The 25,437-nt window shown below is 34.1% G+C and overlaps 2 protein-coding genes across 2 annotated transcripts; both read right to left on the reverse strand.

Moving 5' to 3' along the window:
- Positions 1 to 7,447: 7,447 nt before the first annotated feature.
- LOC148948648 (zinc finger protein 862-like) lies at positions 7,448 to 12,828 on the reverse strand. Its single transcript, XM_089094985.1, has 2 exons — positions 12,587 to 12,828; positions 7,448 to 9,427 (listed from the first exon to the last, which is right to left on the reverse strand). Exons 1-2 carry the CDS (start codon positions 12,614 to 12,616, stop codon positions 7,448 to 7,450), a joined length of 2,010 nt encoding a protein of 669 aa, XP_088951111.1. The 5' UTR covers positions 12,617 to 12,828.
- Positions 12,829 to 18,440: 5,612 nt separating this feature from the next.
- On the reverse strand, positions 18,441 to 22,225 carry LOC148948649 (uncharacterized). Its single transcript, XM_089094028.1, has 2 exons — positions 21,716 to 22,225; positions 18,441 to 20,661 (listed from the first exon to the last, which is right to left on the reverse strand). Exons 1-2 carry the CDS (start codon positions 21,979 to 21,981, stop codon positions 20,328 to 20,330), a joined length of 600 nt encoding a protein of 199 aa, XP_088950154.1. The 5' UTR covers positions 21,982 to 22,225; the 3' UTR covers positions 18,441 to 20,327.
- Positions 22,226 to 25,437: the final 3,212 nt, after the last annotated feature.

A 25,437-nucleotide genomic window follows, 5' to 3' on the forward strand; every position in this document is an offset into this window, starting at 1 on the left:
ATACTGCTTATATACCTCTGTTAGCGTCACTCTTGTTTAAACTGGTCTACCTGTAAATTAAATCAACTGTGATGAAATAGAGACCCAGAAAGTACATGGTAAGTATATAATTTGAGTTTTGTATTTGCATGTGAGGGGGGGGGGGGGAAAGTAGAGTAGAGCAACAGTTGAAATGTATTAACTACAATTATTCTGCATATGATGAGATAAGAAATGGCGTTTCAAGCCCGTATATATAGCCAAAAATGAGAGAAAAACATATCATCTTTGAGCGTCCAGAATGGGCTTAAAATTGAATTTCCAAGTAAAGCAATTATTAAATTGGGAAAGAGCATAAACATTAAAGAATAAAGTAATTTTTGCTCTTCTGTAAAAATTTCTAACAAGGGACTTGCTAATTTGGCCCAAGGCCTAGATTCCCTTTAATTGCGAGGCCTTTAGACCAAATATGGCAGAATTATTCAATTTGCAATTGAGTTTTTCGTCTCAAATAAAGAATTCTTTAAGCTTGCCATTACTTGAATTTTATAAACTAGGATTTATACAATTTGGGAACTTTAACAAAATTCACATGTTAAATGAATCGCTCATTTGCGAAACCAGTAGCTATTGTGATATGATTTCAAAACCAAATATCTTTCGGTAGCATTTTTAGAACTAAATATTGCTGCATTGTAGCGATTCCCAGGATCTTTTTGAGTCAATGCAGAGTAAATAAAATATTTATATCCAAAAAAAAATGAATTAAGTCACTTTGGCTCCTGAACTGCTGAAATATCTTCCATATTCGAAAAACAATTCATCCATACTCAAGCCTAATTATTTGTACTTTGCAAGGATAACATTTTTTTAAAGTTGAGTTTTAAAAAAACTTCCACAAAACAAGTTTTTCAAAGAAAACTGTTTATCTGAGGGAAGTAAAGACGAAGTTAAAACTTAAAAAGAACATAAATTATTGCTTCACAGTTTGTCTAACAAATATCAATAAAACTTGTGCAAATAAGCCTACTGGTAATATTTCCCTATGTTTTTATTATTATGGAAAACTAGCACTTCACTGAAGACACAAAACAATGTTGGAGTTTTGCCACAGTAAAAGCCAACTGATTAAGAAAAACTTTTTGGAAAAACAATATAACAATTTAGGATTGTTGCTCAGTTTTTTTTATATGATTAGTTTGTAGCCAAGTCCAAAGTAAAGCAATCTTAATAGTATTAGGATTATAGACTAGCTATAGAATTTGTATCGTGACTTGAAGTTTTCTGTTGTATAGAGAGGAAAAGCCAAATTTCCGGAGTTTTGATGTGGTTTATTTGTTTTCATATCGAATTGTGTGCTGTTTGTGACTTTGCGGCAATTAAAATAATATTTATTTTTATGCTTAAGTTTTAAGATAATTTAAATTGTATACTAAAAGTTACTGATATCACAGCTGGTGTAAGACTATGAAAAATGATATAGATTAGTTTGTTGTTGTGAGGCTGCGTACTCACTTTTAAATGCCAAGTCAATATTCTTGTTTTTTAGTGTTTTTTAGAATTAATCTTTGCCCGTTTTTAATTTTATTTTAATGTAGATGCGTTTTATTTGTAATTTTATTTTAATGTGTTTTGTTCGTAATGTTTATTGTTATTAATTATTTTATTTTAAGTAGCACTATCATGATATATTTTATCGTGGGGGGGGGGGCAGCGCTACGTCATAGACAAAATAATTTCTGTTCGTTTTAAGTTTAAATGTTGTTCCTTACTTCCAGTTGAGTTTTCTTTTTTACTTGAGACGGTGTTCAACTAATACCAGGATCCCCCCCCATTGTAAATGGTCCCGTGGAAAATCCCCCCCTACAAAATCCCACCCTGAGAATGTCCGAATATTTCCCAATAACAAAAACTAGGCTATACGGGAGCAATAAGCAAATTGAATAACTTACAATCTTTTCTTTGAAGACTATGGGAACCAAAAGAAACAATGAACTGAAGAATTCGAATAACTTGTTTGATTTATTTTTTTTTCCAAAATACTATAAGAAAATATAAAACTAAAGTGAAGCTATATTTTTATCCAGAAATTATTAGAAAGAAAATCAACCTCAAACTTGCTCAAATTCTTGCGGCTAATCTTAATTTTTTGGCGCGTACTAGGAGAAACAGCGTTGGTTAAGAATTATCGTAGTCTAGTCGGCCTTAACAAATACAGGTTATCCACAAAAGCATATAGAAGGTACAAAACCATGATTGAAAAATAAATGACCGGTAAAGCATTGAGCCATTGATATCCCAATTCAAAGTCCGCCACTCTACCGACCAAACTACGAGTTCTGATAATCCAAATTAATCTGTTGACTCTTGTAGGACCATAATTGCATAGCTTACGGCCCTTTTTCCAAGGACTAAGGAGGGTCATGTCATCAATGGAGGGTCATGTCATTATGTCACCAACAGCATAGTTATTAGGCCTTTCAATTATGCTGGAAAAATGGCTATCTTAAAATTTTGATTGGACGACTTTGGGGAGAGGGGACCTTTTTCTGAAGGGGGCTAGCTGACCTCTATTATTTTTGGTTACTTAAAAAGAAATTTTAATTTTCATTGGAATGAGGCGTCAAACATTTACCTATAATATTCTGGTAATTCACTAGCCATAATAGAAAAAAGGAGACAGACACATCATTGCTACCCCATACACAGAACATGATTTTCCTTGTTGTTTAAGCTGGAGGACAATAATTCCCTTTTGAGGTATTTAGCCATGCTGATTCCAACGCTGCAATTTTACTTTGATCTGGTACTATTTCCGAAGGGTTTCAGGCTGTTTTTCAAAATCACCATAAATTTTTTCCCAATTAACCTTTAAGGTTAAACGAAATAATAGTTACCATTCCTTAATCAGTTTCAGGTGGCAATTTTTCTCATTGTGTAGTTTTTTCAAAATGTTTTTTTTCTGCTTAAGGTTACTATAGTTTATGGCTTGTGGTTTAAATTGCAGCTACTGCTGTAACCATGAAAAAGTGATTTTCCTTGATGTTCAAGGTCAGGGATTCTAATTACCCTACACCAGATTTTGACCATACTGATTCCAATGGTGAAATTTTTAGCTTGATCTGAAGCCATTTTCAAGGGGATTCCTGCTCTTTTTCAAAATCACCATAAATTCGTTTTCGTGATAAACTTTTACTTTTAAGATTAACTAAAATAACATTTATCATTCTTGAATTAGTGTCAGATTATGCTTTTCCTCATTAGGCAGTTTTTTTTTCAAAATGTGCTTTTCAACTTTCGGCTACTATGGGCTGTGGTTTGCTCTTTACTAGTTTGCAGCTACTGCTGCAACCATGATAGAAGGCACAAAAGGCGCTTTTTTGCGTGCACCAGTCGGTTTAACCAATGACAGAATTGGTTCTACCAGTTTGAATGTTTGTCGCAAAAATAGACTTGCTTGAAACCGGAAAAAATTGTTTGTGATCAAACGAAACATTCTCGCCAAAATACCGGTTGTTCTTAAACAAAAAAGAGACAGCATTAATTAGTTTTAAAACTTTGAAACGTGAACTTGTAGCTTAAACTACAAATCAACATGGAGTTTGAGGTCAGACTAAATTTAGATATGGTCTAACCTACTTTCATTTATTGAAATAGATAGGAAGTGACTACTAATTAGAGGTTTAGTGACCTAGTTTTGTTTTGTAACAGTGACCTAGCTTTGTTTTAGTGACCTAGTTTTGTAACAAACCAGTTTTGGCTGAAGTTGCATGATAGATAATTCCTTTATTTCATTAGTTTCAGAGCTAAGATAGAATTAACAGTACTGTAATTTTCTTTGGATTTGGAATCCCTGATCTCTGTTTAAATTATTTGGGTAAGACTTTGTAGCCCTGTGTTGTAGCCCTAGGCTTTTTAAATTGTAAAAGAAAATTTACCTATGACAAAATTCTATAAGATATACTTCACTATGCTGAGCTAAACAATTTTCTGTAAATATTAACCAAATCATATTATTGAGTAACAACTAAAGTGAATATACCATTTGATGCCTTTTTTTTATGCTGATTACGAATATAATAATCATTTCTATTGGAAAGTTCAAACGTACCTCCCATTTACAAAAGAAATAAAATTTGCCCCCCCCCTAATGTAGAAATGTATACCCTGAATTGGCATATATAGGGGGGGGGGCTAGGTCTAGTCAGCTACGTATATATCTTAATAGTACTGAAAATCAATTCAGATAACACATTGAAGAATACATATATGAACTTACTCATAGATTAAAGAAGAGAATTTTAAGGCCTAGTAGTTAAAAGACACATAAATCCATAGCAAAAAATGGCTATAGAAAGATTTTGTTTCAAAAGTTACAATGCACTCTTCCTGGGCGTAGGCTGCATAGTGTCTAGGGGGGGGGCAGTCAATAGTGTGAGTGAGTTTTATCAACTGCTTTTTCCAACCCATCTGCCTTTTCAGCAATATCTAATATAATTTTGAAGGGCTAGGGGGGGGCAGCGGCCCCCCTACCTACACCCATGGCAATCTTATAAAAAAAAGGTAAAATTATTTACCGTTTTTTTTAACAACCTAGTTTTGGCTGAAGTTGTACAATATGGATCTTTCCTTTTTTTTATTAGTTTTGGAGCTAAGAGAGAGTAAACAATATTATAAGTTTTTGGGTATTTTGAATCCTTCATCTTTAAATGATTTGGGTAAAACTTTGGTGTTGTATTTAGGCTAAAAAAGCAAATTTACCAATCTTTTTAAGCAAGTTTTCCAACTGTTGATTATTCTTGAGGAAAAGAATTGAGTGGAGACTCTTGATAGGGTAGACTGCTTAAAAGGCGTAGGACCAACAGTAGAAAATAGTGCTGAGAGGGAACTAGCCCTCATTATCTTATGGGCTAGAATGGCATCACCTCTGTTTCTCCTGTATACAAATATTGAGATTTTCAACTTTGCTAGTCTTTTTATAACTCCTAATTTAGGCTTGCAGGGTAGAAAAGCTTCTGCAAAGTCAAGCAGAATCTTGTCAGCAGACACCCCAGTATCAACTAATGATGTGGTAATGTGATTCAAGAAGATTGGTATTAACAGATTTTACAGAACAAAAAACACACTGTGAGCAGTTCAAGAGATAATTTGTTTCAAGATTTTAAATAACTGCAGAACTAATTATACTTCCAAGGACCTTATCTTACTCTCCTAAGATAACTCTAACCTCAATGTTGTCTTAGTTTGAATAATATTAAAAATAAATTCAGATAGCATTTTCTCTGTACAATATTTTCCTTAAAAAATAAAGGAAAACAATTAAAAACAAGAAAATTGAAGAACATGTAAATGAACCTACTTATAGATTAAAATAAAAGAGAATTTTAAGGCCAATTAAATAAAAGGCACCTAAATCCATTGCAACAATTGAGTTAAACAAAAGATATACTTTTTATGGTTACTATGTAATCTTATGCAAACAAACAGTTTCCTTTGGCTATACAAATGAAATGAGTACTTATCTTGTTTTTCATGTTTTGATTTTTTTTTTTTAGGTGTCAAACCTTAAAAAGGAGTGAAGAATTAGACTTTATGCAAATTTTTTAGAGAGGAATTTTGATTCAAGTTGATGCCACTAACCACCATTATGAAATTGTTATGTCAAATGCAGGGTTGCCACCAGCTCAAAAATAAAATCCCGATTTTTCTTCAAAAAAAATCCCGAAATTTCAAAAAAAATCCCGGAACACGGTTTTTAGGTTATACAACATAGGGCTGCAAGGTGATGACGTAAAAAGCAAGGCGCGACACTCAAAGTACCGTGAAACGTGGTTTCTAGTTGTAACTAACAATTGATTGTCAATAGTCCTAGTATTATTTCGACGTGAAAAAGTTCTGATGGAGTAGTAGGATCTACGACAATTTTTTTAGGCCAAAACAATTCGCCAAAGTTCCGTAAAAAGGGCTAACGACCGTAGGGTCGGAGGGTCGACCGTAGGGTCGTAACGACCGTAGGGTCGGCTAACGACCGTAGGGTCGTAAGGTCTTTACGACGTTAGGTTCGTAACGACCGTAGGGTCGTAAGGAAGAGAATACCCTTCTTTAAAAAAATTAATCTAAAAGTCAAACCAATTTTTTCTTACGGAAATAAAGGGCTAAGTTGAAACTTAAAGCGACAGAAATTATTGCTTCACAATTTGTGCAAGATAAAACTGCAAAACTAGCTCAAACAAACTGACTACGAATAAACTGGTATTTTTAATATATATTAGGATTTTGAAAAACTAGGGCTTTACTAAAAACACAAAATCAACCTTCCAAAAAATGGAATGTGCTCACAGAAGCAAAAAAATCCATCAGTTGCCAGTCGGAAATAAAGGACTAATTGAGCAGGCTCTCAAAATTCTTTCACAAATCAGGAAGTCTACAAATCAGATAAGATAAGATAAATAGATAGATAGCTAAGATTTATTCATAATCAATTAATCATACAAGAAAATACATTGTGCTAATCCCCCAAAGGCTCCTAGGCCTGTCATAGAGGGGGAATACATACCATTTAAATCAAACACTAAATCAATATAAAAACAATAAAATAGGCCGACATTGAATAAGCCACTCAATACGGTAGGTCTTAAGGGTTTACGACCTTAAAGTTCTTAAAAAGGGCTTAAAAAAAAAGCAAAAAAACAAGCACAACAGTTCCACCGCACGACTGGGTTTCCTGTGGACGGAGGACGCCCAGTATCCGGGATAGAAAATAGTTTTTTTTTTTTGTTTTACTAAATTTTAAAGTTGTAGGAGTCCGCCTTTTGGAAGACCACCTTTGGCTGGTAATTTATAATAAAGAAGTTTGGTGACGCTTAAATTAGTATATTTTAAAATATTTTTGATAAAAAATTTTACGTCACTGAGAGGAGAGGAGGTGGGATTAAAAAAAAAAAAAAAAAAAAAAAAAATGAAAAACCCGCGGTTAAAACCTGATTAACCGAAAAGGTCTAAATTTTTGGGGAATTTTTACACTTTATGGCCGTCGCCAGAAGAGACACCGGAACTGTCCATTTCTTTGCATCAGGTATGAACCGGTGGACGTGCATGAGGGCACTCAGCATCTCGCTGTCTAATCTGTTCCGGAGCGGGCTCTTAATAAGCTTGAGAAGGGAAAACTGCCTTTCAGCGCCGGCACTACTGTGTGGCAGGCTCATCATGGTAAACATAAATGAAGGTAAGACTTTGAACATCTTATTTTCACCTGCATCTTTACAACTGTCCATAAAGGACCAAAACGCTACAGGACCTTCTTTACCTTTCACTTCAAAGATCTCATCCACAAATGGCAGTCTTCTCCACTCTGAGTTAAGCTCCTCGACGTCAACAGAGTATGTTGCACAAAACCTACTGTACAGCGGTGCTATAGAGGAGATCTGGCCCGAAAGAGCGATTGAAGGGTCAATACATTCTAACTGTTTCAAAAGAGGATCCCTATGGTTAATCCTTTTTGAATCTGCTTCACAAGAATCTGGTAGAACTTGACACACTTGACTTGAATGTCATTCACCTGATGAGAGGATAAACGCAAGTTTTCCGACTTGACTAGAACATCAAATTTGGCACCGAAGTAAATCTCATTAAAAGGTCTCAGGTTATGAGGGTTGAAGACGTCAACTTCAAAGGGATCTTTATTTCGCAGAGAATTTTCTTTCATGAAGTTTCTCAGAATTTCTCCCAGAGTATCTCTCACAGATTTCAAAATCAGGTGAATCCTAACATCTTCACTCTGGTACTGTAAATTCAGCCTATTCACCACAGGCAAAATGTACACGAGAAACATATAATAGAGCTGCAACTCATGGCTTTGTAGCCCCTTCAATATTGCGTTGGCTGCTGGTATTTCTGTCAGCATCATCGACTGAAAGTACAAGGTTAATGCAGGCCACTGTTCCAATAATCTCTGCACCACCTTCTCCATGGCCAACCATCTTGTTTTACTTGGATAAAGTACGGCATGTTCGGCAATATTCAAAAAGGCCTGGCATTCCTTAAACTGTTCTTTGCGTTTTGGTGAAAAGGCGACAAAGTTGTATATGTCATGACTAAATTGGATTACTGACGAATCCAGTGCCTCACAAGCAGCAGCAGAGCACAGGGCAAAAGAATGACAGATGCAGCCATGTACCACTAGCCATGGTAGCTCTTGTTTCAAGAGGGTAGCCAATCCATTGTTTTTGCCTAACATAACACTAGCAATGTCAGAAGCACAACCAATAATATTTGCTACAGGGATGCCCCTAGTGACAAACTCATTAACGATTAATGCTTTTAGCCCAGCCGCAGATGCATCTTTTACTTTTGGCATTGCTAAAAATTCTTCGACAACTTTAAGATCATTTTCGACCTTCTTGGCATAACGCACTAGAATCACTAAAAACTTCGTACACGAAACATCGGTAGATTCATCAACGATTATCGAAAATTTGCATCCTTTCAGATCAGTAGCAAGTTCCTCTTCCCCTTCTTTCGCAATCACGTGTTTGATCATTTGTGAAGATTTAGTCCGGGCGCAAGCAAGACCACTAACAGTCGGCGAGTCTTTTATGTAGTTTTTTAAAACGTCAGGCAACTGATCCATTTTAGAAACCGGAAGGTTCTCTTTCACAATAAACGCACACAAGCCCAGTTCAAGGCCTAAAATACTGTCTCTTAGTTTGGCTCGCTCCTGGAGCTCTTTGGAAGCACATGATAAAGCCGATACTTGATTCATTTTAGCTTTGACAGCGTTAACATGAAATGGTCTGGACGCATGCCGTCTCATAGCAGACTTATTCCCTTTGAGTGGTTTTGAGCAATAGCTACAGTAAGCCTTTGATGGCTCTTTTTCATCCGCCTTAAGCCAGCCCTTAAATTCTGGCAAATGGAGCCACTTGCTGGTGAACTTATCTACATAATTTTTCTTGCCTTTGCTTTTCTGGACTGCACGTTTTTCTCTTCTCTTCCCAATCTCTTTGGAAGATGACGCATTTTTGGTTTTCACTGAATCCTTTCTAAGATTTCTGTTCTTCTCATTCAAAGAATGCCGCCCATTTTCAGCATTATCAGACTCCGACGGCGACACAGGATTTGGATCAAATTCTGACCCCTCGTCACTATTGCTAAGGTCTTCGGTTAGATCTTCAGAAGAATGTTCGTCCTCTGAATCTTCAGAGGAGGAGTATTCATTATCGAAGTCGGACTGTCGATGTGGGCGTACGGTAGTAAACACTTCGTTTTCAAAATGTGACGAATCCACGTCGGCAGAACAGCCAGCGTCGGGCTCTTGACGTGGATGTTTCGTAAGTAATATTTCCTTTTCAAGATCTGACGAACCTGTGGTGGCAGCTAATCCTGACTCTCCATGGGTAGTCTCAGGACTCTTCCGCTTTTTCGCAAACAAGAGACGAATGTCCTTCATCTGTAAAAGAGCAGACTTAAGCATGGGCGTAGGCAGAATTTTGGAAGGGGGGGGGGCAAAACCACAACGAAAACTCTGCAAATTAGTCTTCAAAGCATGCCCGTCGTTTCGGTTTTCGTGAAAGGACATAGAAACGTAAAAAAGATACATATAATGCTCTATGGGACCCTAGAAAACACTATTTCCCATCAAAACCCAAAATTCGTAGCGTTTTTCAAAAGTTTGTTATTTACGAATTTACTATTTGGTCCGTGGGCTTGCAGCGTCCCTCTGGTGTTGCGACGAAATAATCTTTGGCTGATTTTTCCTCAGTTGCCGATGAAAGGCTACAGAAGAAGCTAACGAAAAGCTATAAGGGAATGCAGGCAGAGAGACTGCATTTTCTGTTTTCTTCCTTCATTTTAAATCAACCAGGGTAAAAAGTTACATCAACTATTTTCAAATTTTTTGCGTCCGTTGTCTCGGATAGCACTGTGTAGGAATTATGACGTCTGGCCTCAAAATCTTGAAAATCCCTACACGTGTTAAAAAAAAGGCTTGGTGGATATGAATTGAGATTTTTAACCATGAATGAAGGTATTATCATTATTTTTGAGTTCCTATGTCCTTTAAATTGAAAATAAATATTTTTTCTTAATATTTTTAAATATTTATACTAATATATATTATATTTTAATATATATTTTATATCTATTAATTATTTTTAAATATTTATAAATTTCTTGGCCACTCGAGTACCTAGTCTTTAGCCTTCTGACTCTTCTAACCCCCCCCCCCCCTGCCAACCCCCATGGACTTAAGTATTTACAGATCTACCAATTATTGTCAATTCTTAGCTGATTCACTAGCTGTCTCGTGTCCAAAATCTTACACCGGTCATACTGTATAAGTCAGAGGAATATTATATGATCTTTTTTCTTTCTAACAAATACTTTCTAGATACTGGAATTTCTGTTTCATTCAGACCCACCTAGGCCAAGGTTAAATGTAGAAATAAAGCCTTATAAGATTTTTGGCTGCAAAGTCTTAGTCCTTCAATGCATGATCACAAATATAGTCAGGATAGAGAAACATATTCAGAATGCTAAAGACTAGGTACTCGAGTGGCCAAGAAATTCCTATCTATCTGCTGCCACAAAAAAAAGTTGATGGGCTAACATTCTCCTCTACTTAATTTTTACTTCTCTAAGCCTATCAAGCACAAAATCACTTTCCAGAAACTTTGTGTGGCCAATTTAAACTTTTCTGACTCAAATTAAAGGACATATCGCAGTACTTTCGGCTTTTCTACTACTTTTGGATCTGTAGGGATCCTTGCATTTCCCTGAAACCTCGATTTTTGCTGCTTTTGTGTAAAGTCAAATTTTGCATCCAGCGATTTTGACGTTTGAGCTATCGTGATTTCGAGTTCGCAGAATCGCAACCTAATAGGGATTTTCTGTATTGGAGAACAGAAACTTCTCCAGAAAGAAAGAGCACTGCATATGCATCATAAGTCATGATTAGAAGTATAATATACTGCAGACCCCCTAAATCATAAAATCTAATGCTAGTCTATTTATATGGACATTTTATAGAAAGAAATTTAAAAGATTCTCAAAAGTTCTGACTAAAGATTTTTCTTGTTACCTCCTCTCTACCTAAAAAACGTATCCTTGAAATTAAAAAAAGAGGTCATCTTACAATATGTCTGGAAATGGGTGGTGGGAGGTAGAAAAGCCCACACAAATTCATGTTACCAGAATGCTTTTCTAAAATTATTCCAACCATCTTCCACATTGTCAACTTTTAAACTCTCAAGTTTGGTATTCAACTGTTCCTGGAAAGCTTGTTTCAAATTCTCATCCTGGAGTCTACCAACATCATAACTTCCTGGGAGGTAGTTACCCTTCCGAGACTTCAGCTTTAGATTAACCCTAGACACTACTAGATGGTGGTCTTTACTTTTCACATCAATAACAGCACTCCTATATACCCTAGTATCTTGTATTGATCCTGCCAGTCGGTAATTTAAAAAAAAAAAAAAAAAAAAAAAAAAAAAAAAAAATGAGTTGGTTGAAGCAAATTCTGCCATCAAGCCCCAGCCCATTATGTATACAAGCCCAATGGACATTGTGGCTTGATGAAATGCTTCCAATTACTTGATTTTACTTCAAGTCAGGAAATGGAAAATGGGGCTAGGTCAGGAAAAGGAAATTTTAAGTAGACTAAAGATAGGCTTTGTAAAGATAGACTAGTCTAGGCCTAGTAATAGCAAAACATATTTTTAGCTCTAATATTTATTAAAGGGGAGAAATCAGATAAAGAAAAAAAGGAAATATACCATTAGATTTTCTATTTCCTTGTCTATTCCCCCACAAAGCCAGATACACCTTTAGGCTTAACAAAACAGTTTGATTTTTCTTTAAACAAGCTTTATTTGGTAATACACATCAGCTGCTGATGAAGAACTGGGTATATTATCCAAGCACCCCTGGTGTTTGGATAATCACTAACTTTGGACAAACAAACGAGCATAATTTGATTCAAATAGAGCCTACATTTCCAAGCAAGCTCTTAGTCTTGCATATGTATAGATTTAGATTACCTTGTTGGGATTAGCTCAATGTGATCTCAGAAACTTTTTATACTGAAAATTAAGCTTAAAGAAAAGTTAGCAAACCCTAGTAGCCTATTTTTCTTTACAGCACATGTCTGGGATTGAATCTATTTATGTTTGAGTGGCTTTGTATCCTACAAGGCCTATAGGATCATGTGTTTAAGATTGGGCAGTATTTTCTTGAATTTGCCTAAGCTATGCTTAAACTAAATTGTGTATTTGCCATTAGACTCTACTATTAACTATCAATGCATTCAAAACATTCAGCAATCCATATGACTAAAATAATCAGCCTAATCAAATAGCCTAGGCTAGCCTACTTGTTCAAGAAAATTAGGAGAAACCTAATAAGTTAGGCCTATGCATGGTAACCTAACAAAGATCAATTTTATAGGTGGTATAATACAATAGTTCAGTAGTTAACAAAATAAAGTTAAGCTTCTTGGGAATAGCACCATCAGCGAGGGGAAAAACTCTACTTTGAGATTCAGATCCCTGTTTAAACTTATTCCACTTATATATATACAGAATAAGTAGAATGCCGTACGCTTTTTACTTACCTTTTCTGAGTTTAACTTTGCCCGAGGCATTGCACGGGGCACTGACCTGAGAGATTTAAGTCTCCTCTTGACGGTGGCGTCAGTTGAGACTACTTTCAATACTTCCTGCAAGGTTAAAGCACGTTTAAAATTCGAATTCGCCGCTCGACTCCAATTTTCAAAAGTTAAATCCGGAACGAAAAAATTGTTTCTACAGTGTAATAGCGCAAATCCAGAGGGAACTAGCAAAAACAGAGAATATTCGTGATACTGTACAGAAAAAAAAGTAGACTATCAGCCAAAATCGTTGAAAATCTCTTTTTAATAAAAAATCCCTGTTTTTAGCAAAAATCCCGGTTTTTAGCAAAAAATCCCGGTTTTTATTAAAGAAATCCCGAACGTCCCGGACACAAAAAAAATCCCGGACCGCACAAAAAAATCACGGAAAACCTGGATTAATCCCGGACGGTGGCAACGCTGGTCAAATGGTAAGTATAATCTTGTAGAGTTCTAGTCTTTACCTACTGCCAAATTCAATGTTTAAGACACATAACACTATACAGAGAAGAAGAAGAGATTTATATAGTAATAAATTTAAAAGAAAACTACTGAAAAGAAAAACATTACTGAAAAGAAAATAAATTTTAAATGTTTTCAATTTTTATACTTTAATAAATAAAAAAAATATCAAAACTTCAAGAAATAAATATCAGTATAAGTATATTAAAGGGACAACCAGTCTTTTTCAGTAAAGTGCAAATTATGTTCTGGTCTTGAGAAGCCATGAGAGGCAAGAAGGTATGGGGAAAATTGAATGAATTTGGCCTAAAAACTGCTAAATTTTTCATTTCAGCCTTCCATGCGGAATGAGATAGCCCTTTTTCCAGAGACCTTGCAATAGCATACTGATACAGTAGGCCCTATTGGAATATCATCATTCATTAAAATCTGTATCTGCAAATATTTTGATCTAAATAATTGAAGAATCCAATGTTCCTTCCCTGTATTCCCTGCCCATAAGTTTCACTAAAGTTTAATTAGGAGAAAGACTTGTTGAATCTTGTTTGAAGCATCAATTATAAATAAAAGGATTTTCAACTGTGTCAGCACACACACAAATATGGCCACTGGTCCTCCTCTCCCCACCTCATTACCAAACTAGCATCAAAAGCTCCTTTATTTTATAATAGGCACGGTTTTGAAAAATTGTATGTCTGACCTTTATGGTGCAGGTGCCAGTAGTTTTCAAAGATTGGAGAAGTTTCTGCTATTATAGAAGTTGACGCATGCTACTAAGTGTTAACTCTTGTCTGTGATAAGATCTTGAGTATAAAAAAAATCTGTTTTCATTGCTGCCATGTAGACATTACTGCAAGTAAAACTCATTGGCCATGTTCAGGTTCATGGAAAATGTGTTTGTGTTAGATATTTTACCAATTTATTATTTCTTTGAGCATTTTATAGGCTTCCCGGGGGGCCCGCCCCAGCACCTGCATACCCTTGCCACCCCCCCCCCCCCCAAACAGCTCTGAATAAAAGGATGAAATTAAATTCGGGAAAGAAGCCATATTGTTTATTTACAGTTGGAACAACATTTTATCAATAAGTGCATGGCTAGAGTGTAAGAAAAGTTAACTGGTTTGCATGCCGAATTTTTAGATGTAGATGCTAGATTACAAGGATTGTCAACTGTTTTAGCCCAAGAACAAATTTGGCCTCTGGTTCTTCCCCCCCCCTCTCACACACACACACTATTACCAAATTAACTTAAGAACCAGCAATATGAAGTGTTTCCCTCAGCTTGCTTTCTTTTGTGTTTAGTTGATTTCAATGAAAAAATACCAAGTATTAAAGCTAAGAGACATATTGTAGAGCCTCTCTATGTATTCTAGGGGATCGAGTCAGATATTTGGTCTTGAACGAAATTGTTCCAGAGCATTACAGAGCCTCAACAGCCCCTTAACCAAAAGGAATGCAACCATTTGCAGCGTCAAGCATGGAGAGCGGTGAAATTTGGTGTGGCAGAAAAAAAAACAGTACAAAGAAAAAGATGAAAAGCCAGTGAGAATTCTGCTTAACTTAGTAAAAGAAAATTGGGAAAAATTAAATGACAGCAAAACCGTAAAAAAGGATGTGTGGGGAAGCATTGCAAGAGACATGGAAAATGAAGGGTGGAATCTAGGGGATACGCCTACCCTAAAAGTTGACCAGAAATGGAGGAACCTTTGGTCCGCATATAAATCATATGTTAAAAACTTGGAAGCTACCACAGGGGCTGGGATAGAAGTGCTGGAGGATGCACCCCCTTTTATTGAAGAGATAAGGGAAATAGTTGGGCAGGCCCATTCTGTTCATCCAACATTTGTGGCAGATGCTTGTGGGTCTGACCCCAAAGAATTTTCATCAAGTAGTTTTACCAAAAAACGGAAAAAGACACTACATTAGACGTTTCACATTGTGAAGCCGAGAGTCCTGGGGAAGCAAGTACGTCTAGACAAGAAGGTTTAGAGAATGAATTAATTGGTTTGTTATATACCTTTTTCTGTCTTTTTTTTTTATTTCAGAATCCTTGGGAACTGGCAAATTTCCTTGAAAACTCATACAAATAAAAAACGTGGTTTAGTATTACTCAAAACGATAATCTAATAGACTATTATGTCTATTTTGAAATTATGATTATTTCTGTTAGTACTACATAGATTTTCAAGCTATGATCAAAATTTCAGGTTTTACTTTATATGCTTAACTTTGCCAACCAAGTTTTACTTATGAGATGCTTAAAAAATCTTGGTTTATTACGTATATGAAATTATTACGTACATGAGAGGGGTTGGCCCCCACGTCAATATCTTGCTCTTTACGCGACAGTTCTATTTTTTTAATAATGACCCCCTTAATCATAACGTCTATTTAATTATAATAAATTTTAAATTAATAAAAATAATTTTGTTTAAAAAGCGTGTTTTTGACGAGGGGGCGAACCCCTCTCATATACGTAATAATTTAATTTAATTTCTGACCTTTTTTAAGTAATGATGGGAAATCCGGTGCATGGAAAAATTATCTTCCCCAATGAAAAATTTCTCCATTGAAAGATCTTCCCACGAAAACCCCGACACCCCCCCCCCCACACACACACGAAGAAAAAAACCTTGAAAACGTCTGTATACTTCCCAATAACCAACACTATATGTAAACAATGGGCAAAGTTCATAACTTTCAGCCCCAGGGACTTGTGGGATTGAGTCATCCTCAAGGACATGGTTACTAGATTTTTCGACTACGCTGAAAAAATGGCCATCTCAAAATTTTGATCTGGCGACTTGGAGAAAAAATGAGAGTGGGAGGGGGCCTAGTTGCCCCGCAATTTTTTCGTCACTTAAAAAGGGCACTAGAAATTTTTATTTCCGTTCAAATGAGCACTCTCGCAATATTTTAGGACCACTGGGTCGACACAATCACCCCTGGGGAAAAAACCAATAAACACGCATCCGTGATCTCTGGCAAAAAATACAAAATTTAACATTTTTGCAGATAGGAGCTTGAAACCTCTACAGAAGAGTTCTCTGATACGCTGATTCTGATGGTGTGATTCTCATTAAGATTCTATGACCTTTAGGGGGGCATCCCCCCTTTTTTCGAATATAAGGCAAATTTTCCCAGGCTCGTAACTTTCGATGGGTAATACTAAAGTTGATGAAACTTGTATATTTGAAATCAACATAAAAATCCGACTCTCATGATATATCTAATGGTATCAAAATTCCGTTCTTTAAAGTTTTGGTTACTATCGTGCTGGGTCGCTCCTTACTCACATTTTGGTACCACAAAAACTGTTGATAATTTTATAGGTTTCGAAGTTAAAAGTTTTTACATCTAAGCTTTGACTTTTTTTTTTGTTTATACAAGGGTATAAAATATACTAAACGCGAGTATAAATCAAAACATATGCAAGGGTAGGTTATCAATTTGTAGAAAAATGTATGTAGAACTCTTATGAAAGATAAATTTAAAACAATTAGAAGCCTTACGGGAAAGAAAAAGAAGCAAATTTGGCTGAGGTGGAGATTTTTTTGTTGCTTTTAATGTTTCTTTTGTTCTTAGGTCCTACGACATACCAGTCTCCACAACAAGTTAAGCCATCTAGAGCAACAAACAGTCAAAAAAAATTTCAGCTGCTTGAAGATAACAAGGAGCAAATGCGAGCTTATATTGAATATAAGAAGAGCAGAGACGAAAGAAGAGAAAGAGATTCAGAAAGAAGACATCAAGAAAACTTGGAAATGAAAAGAAAATTCTTAAATGCATACAAAGAGAAATAAAAGAAAACATACATTTGGTTTGATTTTATTAATCTACGTATTTTTGTTTTAATAAACTCATTTTTATCTTTACAAGCCTAACCTTCCGAAATTGAACCATCTAAAGTTTCTTTTTCTCAAATATGGTCAAAATCTCAGGACTATAAAAACATACTTAACATTATCACAGTTTTACTTATAAGTTGACCACAAAATCATGATTAAATGTTTACTTCAATTTCCCTTCTAAAGAAAAAACAGAGTACATTTTACCAGAAAGTTTTTTTTCAATACTGAGGTCAAAGTGGCAAACATATGAAAAGTGTTAAAATTATAGTTTTATATGTTCATAGAAAATAAAAATATATGGTATATTTAATAAGGAAGATTATCAGTCACTAAAACCAGTTTCTATCCTTTCATTATCGAAAAGAAATGTATCAAACTGTCAATAAAGCACAAGCTGATTTAACTGAAAATTAAAAAAGATAAGTTACAAATTAGTTACATGTAACTACAAATGAGGTTTTCCTTTTCAAAGCCATTTTTTTTGTGAGATTCTAAAAGGGTTGTGTAGAGTCCTATTCATGCTGGTGTGAATTGTAAGCGTAGAGTCACTATCACAAATAAAATCACTGTTTCTTTTTTATAGATTAATTAGATTGTGAGTAAGAAAAAACACTGCAATAATCTTCACTGCCTTTAACACGGGAGCATAAATATTGGAGCAACATCTCAACCTGTTAACAGTGTCCCCAAAAGCATGTTCAACTACAATTCTCGTTTGAGAAAGTTGTATATTATAATTTTTTTGTTCTGTTGATATTCTGTTCAGTCTTCTTAAAAGGCGCTAGTAGCCAAGGTTGAACAGGAAAATCATTGTCACATAGAATGTGATAATCTCCCGAGAAAGACAGTCTACTTTGACGATCTAATGTGGACTGTCTATACCAATCAAACTTTTGAAAAACATAGCTATCGTGGTTGCTTATGAAAACCATTGCAAGAAAATAATTTTGATCAAAAGACTATTTCCCATTGATTTATTTGCTCTACATTTTTTGCATTAAATATGAAATGGAAACGGTGCTTTAAAATCTCAGTTTATCCATTAAAGACTACGTAGTGTAAAACTATAAGTATTGAAAGCTATTTCATGACAAATAGTAAAATATCAATTCCTTAGGAATCAGCACATCCCAATCATTAGTAATTCCCACTAAGTTGGATTCTAATTTATTACTAATGGCTCAGGAGCGTCTACTATGGAACCTCGCCTTAGTACCTAAACGTGTGTATTTACACAAACTGAAAAGATTGATTGGGGATACAAATCATATTAAAGACTAATAACAATAATTTAAGTCTTTCAGTTTTTAATACGGTATATTTTATCACTTGGAACTACTGCTTGAAGTTATAGTTTCGAGCTTATAGTTTGAAACGCTGTGCACACGTCTTATTTTGCTGCTATCATATGAAATTGATACATTTGATCACTTTCAATTGGCCCTTCCTATGTAATGACTAACAAGAAGAAAAAAATAAATCACTGAATATATTTTTATTAAATAGTCATATAAAACCAACAGAAAAAAAACAACACATGACAGGCTCTGTCCCTTGAATCAAGCTAAAGTATCCTAATACTTTCTAAATGCTTAAAAACATCAATTACACAACAAAGATTTATTTTTTTTTAACATAAGCAAAAATAACAGTCCGCTGAATTTGCTAGGATTTAATTTATGGAAAATGGTGCAAAATAGTGGCAGCACGTTTATGGGACGACTGGTTTCTATTTTGGTACAATACCCTTGTGTGTCTCTGGAGGCACATGAGGATCTAAGATAGGTCTTTTAAATGCTAGAAATGAGAGCTGAAATAATCGAATAAGCTTGCATCAAATACAATACGTTCAAAAATATCAGCAGTTAATCACAAATTTTACTCTTTTTTCTAAAAATCCCACGAAGCAAATAATTTGGGGAGTACACAAAGAATTTAATGAATGCATTAATCCAGACACAAAATACTTGCATTTCTAATTGCAATTGTCAATTTAGTTTACGATTTAACACTTCCAGGGCAATGGTACAGGGTGGCATGGAATTTTCTAACCCCCTTTGGAGTAAGAGAAAAGTCATTTCCATCTGTAAAAAGGGTATCTTTTTTTGCTGAAAAAAAAAAATTAATTTCCCTCGGATCTGTACCAAGGTTAAAGGGATACCTAGTTTCTTTTTTTTTATTTGTCTTTTACTGTTTATAATCTAGAAGGTTTCGTTTTATCTTAGGTCCAAAGGCATAGCTGTCCCCACAACAAAGAAAAAAGAAGAGAAAGACATTTGGAAAGCAGACACCAAGGAAACTTGGAAATAAAAATAAAATTCTTAGAAGCATATAAAGAGAAATGAAAGACCAAAAAACATACATTTGGTTTCACTTTATCAATCTATACATTTTCATTTCGCTTTAATAAACTCATCTTTATCTTTACAGGCTTTACCCTTGAAGATTGTACATAAATTTTATTTTCTTCTCAAATATGGTCAAAATATCATGATTTAGCGTTTAAACCTAACACTATGACTGTTTAACTTATGAGTTGGCTACAAAATTATGGTTAAATTTTTATTTTAATTTCCATTCAAAAGACAAAATATTGTGTTTTTTTTTTAATACTGTGGTCTAAGATCAGCAATGTGTAAAAAAAATAGTTGAATATGTACATAGAAATGAAAAATATGTGGGATACTGAATAAGAGACTATTGCTGCTCAAAACCAGTGTCTATCCTTTCAATATCTAATGCAAATTTATTACACTGTAAATAAAGCACAAACTGATTTAACTATAACTAAAAAAAAGATAAATTAAAAAATAATTCACATGTAGCTATAATTGAGAGGAAATTAGGTTTCTCTTTTCAAAACCATTCTGTGATGAACTTCTGGAGGAGTGGTGTAGAGTACTATTCACCCTGGTGTGAATTTCAAGTGTAGGATCTCTATCACAAATAAAATCCCCATTTTCTATTGACATATTGTGAATTAAACAAGACGCTGTAACAATCTTCACTGCCTTTGTTACAGAAGCATAAATATTTGAGCAACGTCGGAATCGGTTCACAATGTCCCCAAAAGCATGTTCAACTATAATTCTCGTTTGAGAAAGTTTTTTATTATACTTTTTTTTGGTTCTGTTGAGATTATGTTCATTTTTTTTAAAAGGCACTAGTAACCAAGGTTGAATAGGAAAAGCATTGTCACCTAGAATGTGATAATCTCCCGAGGTAGAAAATCTAGTTTGAGGATCTAATATGGTCTGCCTATACCAATTAGATCTTTGAAATACATAACTATCATGGTTGCTTCCAGGAAAACCCGCACAAATATAAGAAAAACGTCTATCTGGAAGCACTACTGCTAATAATATTATGGAATGAAATTGCTTGTAATTTAATTAGTCCTTCTGAAACTTAACTGGAGCATTAATTGGTATATGGCATCCATCAATACATCCAATCACTCCAGGGAAGCCAGCTCGTTCTTTAAATTTAGATGCGATATTTGAGAGGGAATCAACTTCTGGCCACTTTATTACTTTTTTATAGTTTTCAAATATACTGTCACAAACTGAATCAAGTGCTGTCCAGACAGCAAATTGAGACCGACCAAACTTTTCAGCAATAATACGGATTGCTCCCTGATTTGCCAAATAAGTCAGGGTAATGAGAAGGGACTCATTCAGATTAAGGGGCTTTTGTCCCCCATGGTACACTTTATCATCTGCAGAACTGAAAAGAATAAAACCTTTAGAAAAAAAAATTCCAAGAACAAAATTTACAATGCTGTTTTTTTCCGAGGGGATTAGTATATATGTTATCTATTTTGTTATATACAACAAATATTTTCTTGTAGTGCCTTATGTGAATCATAGTTTATTTGGAAAGCTATTTTTGTAGCTTCAATATTTAAGCTAAATGGATAGATTGAAACTTTTCTTCTTAGTAATTGCTTTAGTAGACATATAATTGTAAACTAAACCCTATTTGAATGTTGCTGAAGTTTGTTAAATAAATTTAAATCAATGAAATTTTGCTATTTCCCCCTTATGCAGTCGTGTCTTATCATTTAGTGTTTTAAGATTTTAAAAACATTGAATATAGTTCAACCAGCTACAATGGGAGCATCCAAGCCATAGGCAACATGTGAACTGTTTCTTCATATACAGTTTTATACTTACTTCACAGAAATTTCTAACTTTGTTTTCAAATTCATTTCATTAAAAAAAATATGATGTAAACAAATTTAGTTTAGACTTAAGAGGTTCAAAAGGCTAGTTTTGAATGACAAATGTAAAGCATCTAATCAGAAACTTAGCAAAAACAAGGAGCAGTATGTCTTAATAAGTAGTCAACCAAAAAATTAATTGAATGGACCAGTATTGGCCTTATATATTTCAGACAATCGTGACAGACCATTGAGGAGACCTTCATCTAATTTAATATCTTTAAAGGTTTGGAAGTAATGACATTCAACACCATGGAAAGGTTATATATTGCACTAAACTTGGGTACCTCTTTCTTAAAAAAATTCAGCTGGTGAATTCCCTATAAAGAGTTTAATCCAGACTAAAATAACGTTTTCATGAGAAAGAAACTAAATTAATTAATGGTGTATTTAATTAACAGTTGACCTAAGGTTTTAATTTTCAACAAAAACAGAAAACTTTGGGAGAGTCACAAATCTTTATTTTTAACTCTTTTCTCTGGTGAATTGAAAGAAATAACTACAACCGAAATAAATGAATAACAAAATAGCTACTAATTCTCAGTAAATTATAATTACCAACAAAAGGTCATAAGAATTTGAAATGTTGATCTGGTTACACGAAAGTGGCGCCAGAAGTCCCTGTCTGAATATGTAGCCACTGTATGCATGTACCCAATGTGTACTGGATGGCATTCAGGTTCAATATATTTGAAAACATTTTCAAGTTCCCAAGAAAACTGTAGAAACTGCAAGTCTTCTTCCTCTGAAGAATCACTGTCAACAGATGAAGAGCTATCAAAGATAGTAGCAAAAATCTCCAATGACATGTTAGAATCTCCCATTGTTGGACTGAAATAAATTTTCAAAAATTATTTTATAATTATAATATGAATTTTTCTGTCAGAATACATGCATACTTTTTAAGACCTTACATTGAAATCAATATAGTTTTATATTGCTATAATCTAAAGACTATAATATTTGCCAAAAATATTGCTATAATCTCTGGTAAAAACATCTATATTTTGAAGCATATCTTATTTACTTAACATCAACCAAAACAATAAGAAAAGGAAGTGAAACCAATTCCCAAAAATGTTGGGGTGGGTGACAAACGGGGTGGCAAAAAAAAAAAGTTAACCATTATTAAATAGAAAATAGAAATTAAATATAATAAAGAAGTTATTTTTCAAAGTATCGGATGCAAAACGCCCCCCCCCCCGAATTGACACCCCTGAGAAAAGGGGTATGGCAATGAAAATTAAGAGCTGCAAGAGAGTGTGGATTTTCTCCACGTAAAAAACACTAAAATACTACAGTGTCAGAGAATCATGATACTGATCAGTGCATAAGGAGAGAAAAACACTGATCTAGAGTAATCATATTGGTGACTTTTATTTTGTACTATTTAAAAGACATTATTTTCAACTATTTTTTTTTATTTCTATATCCTTGAAGCTGATTAAAAAAAGCTTAATTAGCAGAATGAAAGATAAAAAATAGAAATATTTAGAAATAATTTCAATAACTAGAAATTTTAACAATAAAATAAAACACGAATATTTGTACTATTGTGTTTTATTCAGAAAGGTAAAGACAGTTACATTAACCACCATGGCTCAGTGGATTCTTACTATCTTGAGAAGTAAAAGAGTTATGCAAATATAACTTGCAAAAGCGAATCCATGACCAAAAATATAACCTTTACACAGAAGCATGTATTGAATTAGGAAAAACCATAATAAAAGCATTGAGTGATGTATCCACTTTCATCATAGCTAAATTATGTTGAAACCTGTAAATTTACCAAGCTAAGTAAAAGACCTGTCATGCATAGAATCTTTTAATCCTAAAAAATAAAGAAAAAGGTAGAAATAGTAGCTTGGCATTGCCTCTAATGGTTATATTTTTGGTCATGTATTCACTTTTGAAATTTATATTTGCATAACTCTTTTACTTCTCAAGATAGTAAGAATCCACTAAGCCATAGGTGCCCATAAGCTGAATTCAAGGGGGGGCAAACCTTGTCTAATTGGCACTTTTAATGCTATATAATAGAAATCTCAGAACAAATAGATGAAAATAAGGCAACATCCGTCAGCCAGGGGGGTGTGCCCCCCTGCCCTCCACCCCCTGATGGGCGCCCCTGCCCTGCGCGGTACTTTTATCTTCCTTTTTTTATAATTATATATTTCCTGAAAAATTTTACAATAAAAAATTGTTAATTTTCAGTTTACAACATAATTTAGCTACAATGATTGTCAATATATCACTTGATGTCTTTTTTATGCTATTTCATAATTAAATAACTGCTTCTGGGGCAAATTCGTTTTGCATCTTCAAACCAGCGCATTAGTCACCAAAACTATATCAGCATGTTTCTAATGGAAAACTGGCTAGTGAGACAAAATTGCTATTTGTAGCTGATTTGTGAATGTTTTATTAGACACAATAGAAAACTGTTATTTTGAAAACAAATTTATACAAATTATTAAAAAGAGCTAGAAACTCCAAAAAAATAATTTCAATTTTGCTGTGATGTCATTTTGAGGGGTTTCAGGCTATCTTTGAAATAAAAACTCAAATTTTTTTTGTTAATAACATTTTATAATCAAGACTAAAAAAATATTCCTGAATCAACTACAAATGGCAATTTTTTCTCATTAGCCAGTTTCATTTTATAAAACAAGCTTATAAGCTTCTGGTGACTATGGGACATTTTTAGTCCTTTAAGAGCTCAAAAAGGAATTTGCCCCAGAATTGATTATTGAATTTTGAAAAAGCATAACAAAAGGCAATAAAATTCTAGCTGAACTACTTTTTGCTATCTTGGAAAGGGGTAAGGGTAGGAAAATACAACTTTCAATGATGGATTCTGGGCCAAAAACATACTCTGGGAAGGTATTGCCAAGCTTCCATGTTAACCCTCATCTGATTTCTATGTTTTAGAAATTTGCCTACTTGACAGGTCAATTAGACATTGAAATTTTAACAAAACAACATTTTACCTTAATTTTCTAAGATCAGTTTCTTTTTCTCTGGCTTTAGTTCTAAAAATGCAATTATTGTTATTTCAGTAAAGTTTTTTAGCAATATCAATGGTTTTTTTTATAAATTTATTAAGAGTATTTGCATATCTTTGAAACCTTATAAATTGGAATTGAGCAAAGTTGTGAAGCTGAAAAAAGTTTTTGTACTTAATTTGAGCAGAAGAAATGTTTTGTAAGGTTATACTTACATAAAACACAGATTTTTAAAGGGTATCAAAGGTCACTTGCCTCTAAAGGGAGAAGTGGAGGTTTTTGGCAAGAAAGCTAACTGGAGAGGAGGAAACATGTTTGGGAAACTATTCTTATTTCATAATATGGAGAATAATAATAGTTAACACATTTTGTATGCAGCCTTACTATACCTTACCCCCTCCCCCCAATGTGCAACTATATAGACCAAATTATAGATATCTTATCAATTTTCCAATGTCTCTCAGTTTTTTTAACCCCTGTTCCTGTAAATTGAATCAACTGTGATAAAAGAATAACTGGAAGAAAAGTTACAGGTGGCAGAATGTATTAAGATACAAATTGATCTATATATTTGCACATAAGGGGAAGGGGAGGATAAATTACAGTAAGGTTGACTATTTTAAAGTAAGAATTATTTTCTTAACATGTTTTCTTGTCTCCAGTTAGTTTTCTAGGCAAATGCCAAGGTAGGTACTTCAAAATACCTTCTTGGGACAAACTTAGTCTTTAGACTCATCCCTAAAAGTTTCCTTTTCCTAACCCAACTCTTTTCCAAAATAGGATAAAGTAGCTAAACTAGAATTTTACCCAGAATGCATCAAATAATTTATTCACTTTGATCCTAGCTTAATTATGTTGCGAACTGCAAATTTACCAAAAATATTAACCCTAGGCACACTCAAGGATCTACAACCTAGACAATTGAATAAATAAAAAGAATCCCAAATTATGTAAAGTGATTATAAGTTAACTCTTCTGCTGATCAGCTTCAAACTCAAATTGATTAATGTAATATATGGAGTTCTAAAGATGTAAGCTCAGTAGTGCTCTGATTATTTTAAACACATTATATCCAAAAAAAAAATAGCCTAGCTAAATATTTTTCAACTTTTGGTGAATTTGTTAGGCCTGCTGTATGTTTAGATTATCAATATATTAACCCTACAAATTTCAATTGTTGCAATCAAACACCATATAGTTAAAGTTTCATACAGTTAAATAGCCTAGCTAAATATTTTTCAACTTTTGGTGAATTTGTTGGGCCTACTGTATGTT

This window comes from Artemia sp. Qi Xiang Cuo, chromosome 9 (assembly GCF_049724085.1).
Source record: "Artemia sp. Qi Xiang Cuo chromosome 9, ASM4972408v1, whole genome shotgun sequence".
NCBI classification, from domain to species: Eukaryota; Metazoa; Arthropoda; class Branchiopoda; order Anostraca; family Artemiidae; genus Artemia; species Artemia sp. Qi Xiang Cuo.

Excerpts from the sequence above, each read along its gene's own strand:
- LOC148948648 (XM_089094985.1), bottom strand. The coding sequence starts at position 12,616 with ATGCCTCGGGCAAAGTTAAACTCAGAAAAG. Across the intron at positions 9,428-12,586 it reads CAAAGTTAAACTCAGAAAAG|ATGAAGGACATTCGTCTCTT; the intron begins GTAAGTAAAAAG and ends GCTCTTTTACAG.
- LOC148948649 (XM_089094028.1), bottom strand. The coding sequence starts at position 21,981 with ATGGGAGATTCTAACATGTCATTGGAGATTTTTGCTACTATCTTTGAT. Across the intron at positions 20,662-21,715 it reads ATTCTTATGACCTTTTGTTG|TTCTGCAGATGATAAAGTGT; the intron begins GTAATTATAATT and ends TATTCTTTTCAG.